Here is an 11,028-nt window from a genome sequence, read left to right as displayed (position 1 = left end):
CAAGCCCGAGCCGGCCCCGCGGGGCCACGCCCCCGGACACGCCCACCGCGCCGCCTCATGAATATTCATAAGGACGGAGCCCTGGAGCGGGAAGCAGGGGCAGCGTTCGCCCCAGCCCACCACCCGCGAGCCGGCGCTGCCCGCGCTCAATTATTCATGACCTTTGCAAATGAGAGGCCCGCCCCGGGCCCAGACTCCGGCGAAACTGACGCAATTTACCAGTGCCACCGAGATGACTAGCCTAGAGAGGAGGCCGCTCTGGACCGCCCTTCCCATGCCCAGCCGCCGGCACTGATTGCGGTACCATAGAGCGCGGGCAAGAAGGTAGCCATTGGCGGACCGCAGAGGAGGCTTCCTGTACCTGCCGGGCCGTCCCGGGCCGTCCTGAGCGCGAGAGCGCGGCCCCCACGTGGACAGACCCTGATTCAGAGCAGCCTGTCCCGTAGCTCAGTTTCTTCCCACCCACAATACAGTCTTTCCTTTCTGCACAGAACACAAGCTCCACACATACTTTCTGGAACCCCAGTACACACACACACACACACACACACACACACACACACACACGAAACCACCAATCCCATTACACACACACACACACACACACGAAACCACCAATCCCATTACCCCCCACTCGACCCCCGGCTCAGGTTTCCACACTGCTGGCTGCGGGGGAAGATAAGTCAATTCTGATTCTATTAACTAAAGCCTTGGAAGACCCTTAACTGGAAGGTAATTGAGGCTGGAGCCAAGAACTGCCTCGATCTGCCTTGACTAATGGAGTGGAGCTGCGAGAGACTTCCTAATCAGATCAGTGTTCATTTCTAGCCTCTCAGGTGGCACGTCCTGGCAGAAGAGGGTGAAAACCAATGCTTGTCCAGCCGGGAACAGAACGAGAGGTACCTGGAGATTTGCTTCCCGGCTGGTGGGGGCCCCGCCTGGTCAGGACGGAAAGGTAAACACCACCATGCAAAGTGGAAAGGATATGAGACGGTCTAAAAAGGAGGCATACGGACATGGCTTCCAAAGTCAGTTCCCTTTATTAAATGTTGATTTCACAGACCAGAAATACAAAATAAAGGTAGAAACAGGCCCCGTTAGGAGCTACAAGCCTGACCTCATGTGACCTCTGCTGCAGCAACTTGAACAGGACAAGAAGCAGCCATATCCCTAAGGTCGTTAAGTAGGGCAAGGACTTGGATCCTGGGCTGCCCTGCAAAGACAGTGGACAGACTCCTACCCAGTCTCTCCCCAAATGACAAGGAGCTATCCTTGAAGACACTGCCCCAATGAAGAGCATGCCACCAGGAGAGGTTGTTCAGATGGCACAGAATCCCAGGACTGCATAGCGTGTAGGAGAAACTGGTACCAGACGTGAGCTGGGAGTCTGGGGTGAGGCAGGGCTAGCGCAAGGAGAGAATTTTCTTCCTCTCTACTCATCCGATCCTGACGCTGAGTCTTCTGAGCTGGGAGGTGTACTGGCTAGTTCCTCATCTTCAGAGTCCTGAAAACCAAAGTTCTCTTCAAGGCATGGTACCCAGGATGGGCTGCGTTCCCAGCCACTTTTCGGGGGTGAAGGGCCCCCTGATTCTGACCAACCTCCCAATCCGGTACTTCACCTTCAGAATTCCCAAGGCCACATATCCAATTCATTACTCTTAGAGACTAACCACACTCCATGCCCCAACCCCCCAGCCCCCATATTCCTGCCGCTCGCACCTCGCTCCGCCTCCTCTTCTTTTTGCTCTTGTTCTCTCCTGAAGAGCTCTCATCACTGGACACAAATTCTTTGCTTTTGAAGCTCTCACTTAGCTGCCTTGATGATGACTTCGATGATGAGCCCCTAGAGGGTGTGGATTTCTTTTCCATCTTTACTTTTACTTTCTTCTTCTTCTTTGACTTGTCCCTGCGGTCGCACAAGGGAAATGAAGTGGGCCAAGCCTCTCCCAACTTTTGGGATGCCTTTCCCAGTTCCTGCCACACTGCTGTTGTCACTGCAGGCATCGTCAACCATGTCGGCCCAAAGTACCCAAAGAAGATTATCGTGAGTAGAGAAGAATGAGGAGTCAGGGCCTGAAGTGGCTATATAAACAACACTTGAGTCATCTTTAAAAACTCATGAGAGTTTCATATCAGGCAGCACAGTAACTTTTTTTTAAATCTTCACATACTGTCAAGTAAGACTCTTGGCAAATGGGTTATACTTTATATATCTAATGATTGTATCTAATACTTCATATATCAAATGACTTGAATTCTTCCAATATATCACCCACACTTGGGCAATGACCTGACTGGGCTTAAGAACAGCACTACTGCAGACAAAAATGTATCTTAACGTTAACACCCCACTTCTCAACTTTGATCTGCAAAAAAGAAACCTGCTAAAAAAGCAATTACTGAGCCACTTTGTTCCCGACACTCACCTCTTAGATGACTCGCCTCGCCCTCCTTCATATTCTTTCATGGCTTTTTCATATTCTCTCCTGGCATCTTCAGCTTTGCGGTCCCACTCCTGTCTCACACACAGACACACACACACAAATCAAAGAGTCAGAGCTCTTCCCTGACACAGACAAAAATCTATACAGAGGAATATCACCAGTGGTCTCCCTGCCCCCTCCCCACCCCAGCCTACAAGATCTCCACCCCACCTTCTCCACTGCTACTCGCCTCTTTCTTCTCTTTGGACATTCCCTTCCAGATCTCGCCTGCCTTCTTGGAAAGATCTGTGATACTGATACCAGGGTGGTCTGACTTGATCTTCTCTCGACTAGCATTGAGCCACAGCATGTATGCAGACATCGGCCTCTTAGGGGCGTTGGGATCTTTACCCTTCTTTGCCTGTGTGAAGAAGAATCCAAATGCTAGTGGCCACCTACGTACCAGACACCCTCCATTTTTCTGAAGAAATTACATACATCATGGAACGGGGAAAATGGAGGAAGACCTAAATAGTAGCAAGTGAGCAGGGGGTTACATCTTCTTCCTCAAGCTCACGAGGGGCTCAGGGAACACAAACAGTCTAAGTCAGACTTTCCACAATTAATGATCTCTGGCCTGGAGAGAAACATTTCCAACGCCCACCCCGTTCTCCCTCCCCCCTCCCCACCAAACATAATCACTGGCTACAAAGAGGCGGTCCCAGAAGGACCAATCAACAGGACCTGTTGGTAATAAGCAAGAGAAAGTAGAAAGGATGGACACACACACACACTTCCCTGCTACAGCAGTTTGTACCTCTACAGGCTTCTTGCGGCTCTTGCGATCCTTGGCCATCTTGGCCCTTTTGAGCTGTTTCCTCTTCTTCTCCTCCCGGTCACTGTCACCTTCGTTGCTGGAGGAGCTGGCAGAAGCATTGCTGTCGAACCTGCCACAGTGGAACTGAGAATCAGGAGAGGAGGGCAAAACCCAGAAGTCTCAGGACAGGAGGAAAGAACATCTAAAGATGACCTCAACCATCCTTCTCTAGACCCAACCACTGCGTTATCAATGAGCTCTAACTGCTCTCCTTGGTCCTGGCCTACCTACGCTTCCATCCCATTTCTACCTCTGGACAGAGATCTCATTCTTGTCCAGTCCATGCTAAGTCCACTTCACCTCTTCCTTTGCTTGTTTATTTGGAGGCACTGGAATTTGAAGGCAGGGCTTTACACTTGCTAGGCTGGTGCTCTAATACTTGAACCACACCAGAAGACTGTTTTTTGGTTTGTTTGTTTTTACTATTTTTGGAGTCTAGGAATTTTTCTGATGGGCTAGCTTCAAAACCATGATCCTCTAGATCTCAGCCTCTTGAGCAGCTGAGATTCTAGGCGTGAGGTTATTGGGGCTGGGTTAGTCCTCATTTACATATACTCTTACCATATAAACTAGAGCCACCTGACCCCGTCCACTGCTGAGCAGTTTTCCAAGGCAATTAACAAGCGCGTCCTACAAACAGGGCAAGCCGAATTCAGTGGACTCCTGAAGGGTCTTTCTGGCTTTGGCTATCACTGCCCAACATTCATTTGCAAACCTTCTGGATTAAGAATCCCGTTTTCTTGTTGAGAAAATGAGGACTCAGCCCAGCTCCATGGGAAGGCATATGGCCCAGCTCCTGTCCATCAGAGCACTGTACACCTTAGTAACTGAGGCTCGGAGAAAAGACAGGTGACCGCATGGTTCTCTTTGTACTTCTGCTGTGAAGCTGGTAGCATTAAGCCTGCCTACACCTTCTGAGGGTCATTTGGCACCCAATATAGCAAGCCTGACTACAAATAAGGGAATCAGAAAAAAGAAACAAAGCTAGGCACCAGTGGCTTATACCTGTAATCCTAGCTATCAAGAAGGCTGAGATATGAGGATTGCAGTTCAAAGCCAACTCCAGCAGGAAAGTCAGTGAAACTCTTATCTCCACAGCTCAAAGTGGTAAAGGACCCAGGCCCTGAATTCAAGCCTCATGACCAACAATAAATAAATGAACTCGATACCCACAAGTTTTCAGTACTTAGATCTAAAGCCAATTACAGCCCTAGCCCTTCTAAGTTATAGGAATTTATTAAAATCCGTTATGCTCCTCAATGTAAGTCCTATTCAAACACTGGCAATTAAAATCTTTTTTTTTTTTTTTTGGTTGGTCATGGGGTTTGAACTCTGGGCCTGGACACTATCCCTCAGCTCTTTAGCTGAAGGCTAACGCTCTACCACTTGAGCCACAGTGCCACTTCGTTTTCTAGTGGTTAATTGGAGGTAAGAGTCTCATGGACTTTCCTGCCCGGGCTGGCTTTGGACCATGATCCTCAGATCTCAGTCTCCTTAGTAGCCAGAATTACAGGTGTAAGCTGATAAGCACCTGGCTTTTTTTTAGATGTTGGTTTTTGTTTTTGCCAGTCCTGGGGCTTGAAGTCAGGGCCTGGGCACTGTTCCTAAGCCTCTCTGTGTTCAAGGCTAGCGCTGTACCACTTGAGCCACAGTGCCACTTCCGGCTTTTTCTGTGTATGTGGTACTGAGGAATCAAACTCAGGGCTTCATGCACGCTAGGCAAGCACTCTACCACTGAGCCTGGCAATTAAAGATCTTGACTGATTTAATGCAAGGGAGTAGTAGCCTGCCGCTTACAGGTGAGGAAACCAAGGTTTAGTGACTTTCTAAGAACTAGCAGATGGCAAGCTCGGGCTGTCATTGCACTTTCCCACTTTACTTCCCTGGCTTCAAGTCATGCTATGCACTAATACTGCCTCTGATGCACTAACACTCGGTTTATCATCTCACTGGAGGATACATGGCCATTCTGGGTCAGTGGCAAATACTGAGACCTAAGAAATATCCTTCTATCTAATGGTCCGTCAAGCATACAAGCACCACTCAGCCCAAAACTTACTCCTCTGCTACGTCTTCTTCCTCTTCACCTGGGTTGAATGACTCATCTGGAAACACAAATAAACACGGACTGCATCAGCTTCTGTACTAGTTCAAGTCCCACTTTTTTTTGGGGGGGGAGGGTCTCTGTTGTGGGGCTTGAATTCAGAGCCTAGGCACAGCTGGCCCTGAGCTTTCATACTCAAGGTTAGTGTTCTACCACTTTGAGGCACAGCTCCACTTCCAGATTTCTGGTAGTAAACTGGAAGGAAGAATTTCATGGACTTTCTTTTCTGGGACGGCTTGGAACTGCAGCTCGCAGATCTCAGACTCCTGAGTAGTTAGGATGACAGGCATGAGCCACCAGGGCCCAGCATGGAAGTTCTACTTCTTACCCAGACACCCAGCTCTAGTCCCAGGAGGTATCTATCCCAGGCCATAGGAAGAGAATGCCTGCCCTTTCCCCCCCCCCCCACAACCAAGGCTAGCCCACCAGTTTCTTCTCCTGATTCATCGCTGCTGTCATTGGCATTCTCTTCTCGGATCTTGCCCTCTTCCTTCATCCTCTCCAAGTAGGCATCATGCTGGTCTTCATCAGAGTCTGCATATTCATCGTAGCTTGGGTTCATGCCCTAGCCAGGGAGGACATGGGAGTGAGGGCCCTAATCCTCAAACCTATACCTCAGCACACTCCAAAAACACTACTGCATGCCTGTGAAATCAGAGCAGCGGCTACTAGAAGACCTGGGAGCCAGACTGTCCACACACGGCCAACATGCAGGGCCTATGCCTGAGTACTTCCTGCCACACTGGGTTAGTCCAAGCCCCTCCCTCTCCTGGCCCCACAGAGGGCTGTGATGAGGCTGCCCTGATCTAAGGCCATGCAGAGAAAAACCTGGACCAGGAAGGGGAAGGGGTCACACGCACCTCTTTTTTCTATAAGGGTGAGAAGAGAAGAGAGAGTGAAAAGGAAGCCTGAGAATCTCTGCTCCTTTCTCCCCTACAGACAGAACAGGAGAGGGCTCATCCTCCCCACACACAGGTACCTCTTTCAATCCCCGGTTTTTGATGTTCAGCTTTTTTGCATTGACAAAATCAAACAGCTTCCCATACTCCTCTCTGGGAAGAGAGATACAAGAAAGTGTTAGCAGATGGTTAGGAACAACTCAGGGGTAGACTAAGCAGTGTTCTCACAGACGTGGAATGGGCAGATGGTAAGGCTAGAGCTCTTGGCCACATCACTCAACCTAACATCTCTCAAGACCCCCAGAAGGCAAGCAGTCTGAACGGTCAAACATGAGTCTTCCAAGAGGAACCTGTGTGGCCTTGAATTCTGGGAAGGAACGATGAAGAGTAGCAGGATGGGTGCTTTCAACTTTTTTACAGGTCTGATTTCATACCTCACCAGGTTCTTATGTGGATTAAACAGGAAGACTTCTGTAAACTATTTAGCCTGTACTGGGCACTCAATAATCATTAGCTTCGAGGTTGCTGGGCACCAACGCTCATTCCAGGAAAGAGAGAGATAGCATTTCCACCATGGCGGGAAGCGGAGGAAACAAAACAATGAGTGCCAACACACAGCAATCCTAACACTGGAAAATACATTTTCTAAGGACAAGAACAGAAGGACTGCATCCCAAGGAGGCAGAAGAAAAATTCAATTCAAAACGCAAAAAGTCAAATTCCAAGCTCGGGGAGGGCCCCGGGCCACATCAAGCTCCTAATGGAAGATGGGTGAAGACTAGGATGTTGGGGCAGTCATGGAGGGATGTACTCACCTCTCGATGCTGCTGAAAGTGTACTGTGTGCCCTGCTTGGTCTCGATTTCAAAGTCAAAGGAGCGAGTGGTAGTGGTGCCACGGGCAAAGTTGACGAAGGAAATCTCGTCGAAGCGGATGTGCACTGGTGGCTTGTGGACGTAGATAAAGCCACGTTCCAGAGGGTAGAGTAATCCTGAACTTGCCTTGTAGGAACAGGTGATACACTGGGCCCCCGAGTGCCTAATGGAGGGGGCAGGGAACCCAGTCAGGGCCAACAGCACCTCTGCAACACATTCTCAGGCCCTTCATGGAGCAAACCTCACAAGCCGTTCTGACTGAGATGCTGAAACCCGTCACAACGCAGGATCTGAGCCCAGCATCTCATCAGTGGTTTGCATTTCCATCGCAGGAGGGACTTGCCAAAGACACAAGGCATTTCTCACCCCTCCTCACCACACTCCCCCCACCCCAATCCATGCATAGGCCTGGATTTCATTCCTATGCTCCTCACCCCTGGAAATTGCCTGGGACTGTGATCTTGCGGTTCACGAGTGCTTTCATGACCCGGCTGACCATCTCGTAGAGGGATCCAGACATGTTCTTGGTGAGCCGCCCCTCAAAGCGCTTCTCCACCTCTTCCCTACGAACAGACCCAGGTGAGCCCACGGGCCCTGCTGCCATCCAATGGCACACCTGTCTCGTGCCCATACAGCTCCAGGAAAAATGAATCCAGAGACAAACTCACTCATTCATGTTGAGGGTCAAAGAGATGTCCTCATCCTTGGAGAAGAGGAGGATCAGGAAGTGGTAACGGGTTTGGCCCTGCTTGATGGGGGGATCCAGGCTAATCTGGTGAGGGCAAGTGGACAAAGTTAAAGTCAAGCTCTCAACACCAGTTAGATCTATCTACTGAAGACTTGGGCAAAGATTAGGAACACACACACACGCACACACACACACACACACACACACACACGCACGCACGCACACACGCACCCATGGTTTCTGCTTACTACAAAGAACATCTGGCGTTGGTCCTTGTGAGGCAGCAAAAAGAGACGCAGTACGGTGGTGTAGGGAATCTTGTAGTCGAAGGTCTTGCCATGCAGGTGAAGGAAGGTGGGGTAGATGCGAATGTCGTAACGACCGCGGGGGGTAAGACACTGCAGCTCCCGGAAGATGCAGATGGCATCTCCAGTGGCCTGGATTACATCCGCCTTTGACAGCACATTCTGGGCAAAGGCCTGCAAAAGTACATCTTGACTACTGGGCAACAGAACCCTGTTTTGTCCAGGCTAGCTGGCTGTGGCCTGCTTAGCATCATCTGTTCCCTAGGCAACCAGGGAAGGCCTCACCTCTACGGGGTCCACGCCATCCTCCTGGGTGGGAGGGACGTAGAAGCGCACCTCCATGAGAGACACCTCGGCATCATCATTCTGGTGGAATTCCAGGGTTACCTCATTCTTGCCTGTTGTGCACTGGGACACATTGCTTAGGGGAATCTCGAAGACTGGCTGGTCACCAATGTCAAAGGAAAGCAGCTGCCCTGTGAGGAAAGGGACGATCAAACCACAAGCTCCCCTGCTTAACGCAACAGACACATCTACCAGGTTGTCAATTCCACGTGGACAAGATGTTGGAACTATTCTGTGCAAGACACAGTGCCTAAAGCACTTACAAGTGCTTGGTAAATACACAAGGAACACACAAATTGGGAATGAGAGCAGTGACAGAAGGAAGAGAAAACAAAGCAGGGAGGAGCTGAAAACCCTTCACCCCACCTTTTCCCCCAAACCTTGATCTTTCCCAAGACTCACCACCAAACTTCACTGTCCCCCAGTTCCAGCCCTTTACACATAGGTCTTTCTCCATTAGCTCAAGGCGATAATGCGTTTTGAAGAAGTCAGCAAGTTTCTCAAACTCCTGTCAGTGGAAGGAAGAAAGCACAATCCCAGCAAATCCACAAAGCCTTCACACAATTCAAAGCTTTAAGGATTATCTATCTCAGAAAAACTGCTCCAATCAGAAATCCACCTGCGCTGGTGGCTCACGCCTATAATCCTAGCTACTCGGTCCAGATCTGAGGATCATGGTTCAAAGCCAGCGTGGGGAAGGAAAGTCCATGAGACTCTTATCTCCAATAAAACCACTAGAAAACCAGAAGTGGCGCTGTGGCTCAAGCAATAGATCACTCGCCTTGGAGCTGAAGAGCGCAGGGACAGCACCCAAGCCCAGAGTTCAAGCCCCACGACCACCAAAAAAAAAAAAAAAGCCACCGCAGACTTAATAACACAGTTCTCAAAGTGTTCAAACGGTTATGGAAAAGAGGCTGTTTCTGTTCCCTAGCCTCAAGCTAGGGAAGGGATACAGTACTGATTTAGAAAAAGGCCTAACCATGTAGACTTTTTAAACTTTGTGTAGTTATGATGGAAGTGGACATTAAAACCAAGCAGTTTTGAACTCAAGGAATTCAAAATGGAGAAAGCAAAATGCTAACTAAACCAAGACTATGAAACACAAAGTGGAAACCACTGTTAAGACAGGAGAAAAATCTTCTGGCCTCAAGGCACAAAGAAAGTCACGTGACTGACACTACTCAAAGCTAACCATGATTATTCAATGGCTTCAAGAACCCGGCTCTAAACACCACACGAAGTATCAGTGACTGTGGTAATCAGAGGAAGGAACTCCCAACGCTTGGTAGATTCCAATGAGATGGGGTACAAGAAGTCTCACCGATTCTCGGAAGCCATCATACTTGTAGACATGGCCATTTTTTGTGAGCAGTTTAAGTCCATGGCCCAGGGCTACGCGGCGCCAGATGCCTTCAGTCAACTCCCCAGCTTGGATGTTGTCCACTTTGCCTGTCTTGCTGTTCTTGAACATGATACCCTGACGACTCAATCGCAGCCGGCCGTCATTCTGTCGGAAAAGTAGACCCAGATGCAGGAAGGACAGACAAGAGTGCACAATGAGGCCCAGTTCTACTCTTACTCTCTTTCTGGCTGTTAGGGGACTGACTAGAATATTGAGGGAATACTAAGTGCCAGAAAGAAGAACGGACAACCTGGAAGTATGAATTCTAAACCTAGCTCTGGCCTCCAAAAACCCTTGCAGGTCCTCAGTTTCCTGGTTTGTAACATAGTATCTACCATCTCTTCTAAATCCACCATCCTATCATTCTTGAGACTGGGCAATCTGTGGCAGACGCCATGAGATACACATTATCCTGAGTATAAAAGGATAATTTTGTTACCCCACACATCATCTAAGTTAAGCTTTCGTTCATGGATTGTACCCTCTTTCCCTCGGTCCCTCTGCGTGGAAAGCCCCTTTCTCACCATGGAGCCTTTCACCTCCTGATAGATGTCGTTGAACTCCAGCGTCTCTGCCATGTTGACCTGCTGTGTCGGCCTGGGCGCGGGGGCCCTGCCTGGGAAAGTGAATTAATCTGGGAGCCTGGGTCCCACAAACTCTTGGGTGTGCGGATGGATGCTCACTCAGCAGGGCGCGAACCTGAACGCGGGAGGGAGACCAGCAGAAGGGTGGGGGGGTCCGTCAGGTGGCAGCCCCCCCACCCTCCCTGGGCCGCACCCGGGCCGGCTCCAGGGTCCCCTCCGCGGGTGCCCGCCCCCCCACCCCCAGGGCCAGGCCCACACTGGCCTGGAGCAAGCGCTGACACCCCAGGCCGACACCCCTCCACCGGGAGCCATGGCAACGAGCAGCAGCCCACCCCCACCCCCGCCCCTCACCCCCGCCAGGACCCGCACCTCCACTCGGCCCCGAGTGCGAGTTCCCCACCCCGCGCTCCGCCCCGACCCCGGGGCTCCAGACCCACGCTTCTCCCCCACCCCCGTGTGTAAAATGGATCCGCCCGCGGCCCGCCGATTTGAACGCGGAGCGGTCCATCCGGAGCCGCACCGCGGGG

At 50.6% G+C, this 11,028-nt stretch overlaps 1 protein-coding gene across 1 annotated transcript; it reads right to left on the bottom strand.

Annotated features, from left to right (window-relative positions):
• Positions 1-1,015: 1,015 nt before the first annotated feature.
• Positions 1,016-10,939, bottom strand: Ssrp1 (structure specific recognition protein 1). Its single transcript, XM_013029282.1, has 17 exons — positions 10,871-10,939; positions 10,442-10,616; positions 9,837-10,022; positions 8,918-9,023; positions 8,456-8,646; positions 8,114-8,344; positions 7,846-7,949; positions 7,612-7,740; positions 7,119-7,340; positions 6,384-6,456; positions 5,831-5,969; positions 5,360-5,405; positions 3,241-3,370; positions 2,674-2,844; positions 2,427-2,515; positions 1,720-1,906; positions 1,016-1,504 (listed from the first exon to the last, which is right to left on the bottom strand). Exons 2-17 carry the CDS (start codon positions 10,493-10,495, stop codon positions 1,433-1,435), a joined length of 2,130 nt encoding a protein of 709 aa, XP_012884736.1. The 5' UTR covers positions 10,496-10,616; positions 10,871-10,939; the 3' UTR covers positions 1,016-1,432.
• Between the last annotated feature and the right edge of the window lie 89 nt (positions 10,940-11,028).

Source organism: Dipodomys ordii, unplaced genomic scaffold (assembly GCF_000151885.1).
Source record: "Dipodomys ordii isolate 6190 unplaced genomic scaffold, Dord_2.0 Scaffold117, whole genome shotgun sequence".
In the NCBI taxonomy this organism is placed as follows: domain Eukaryota; kingdom Metazoa; phylum Chordata; class Mammalia; order Rodentia; family Heteromyidae; genus Dipodomys; species Dipodomys ordii.
The sequence above is the reverse complement of the archived record's forward strand: the minus strand, read 5'-3'. Positions and strand labels throughout refer to the sequence as shown.

Bases quoted from the DNA above. Each gene is read 5' to 3' on its own strand.
- Ssrp1 (XM_013029282.1), bottom strand. From the start codon at position 10,495: ATGGCAGAGACGCTGGAGTTCAACGACATCTATCAGGAGGTGAAAGGC. The intron at 10,023-10,441 runs GTGAGAAAGGGG...CTTTTCCGACAG, and splicing joins AGGAGGTGAAAGGCTCCATG to AATGACGGCCGGCTGCGATT. The intron at 3,371-5,359 runs GTAAGTTTTGGG...CCACTGTGGCAG, and splicing joins GAAGAAGACGTAGCAGAGGA to GTTCGACAGCAATGCTTCTG.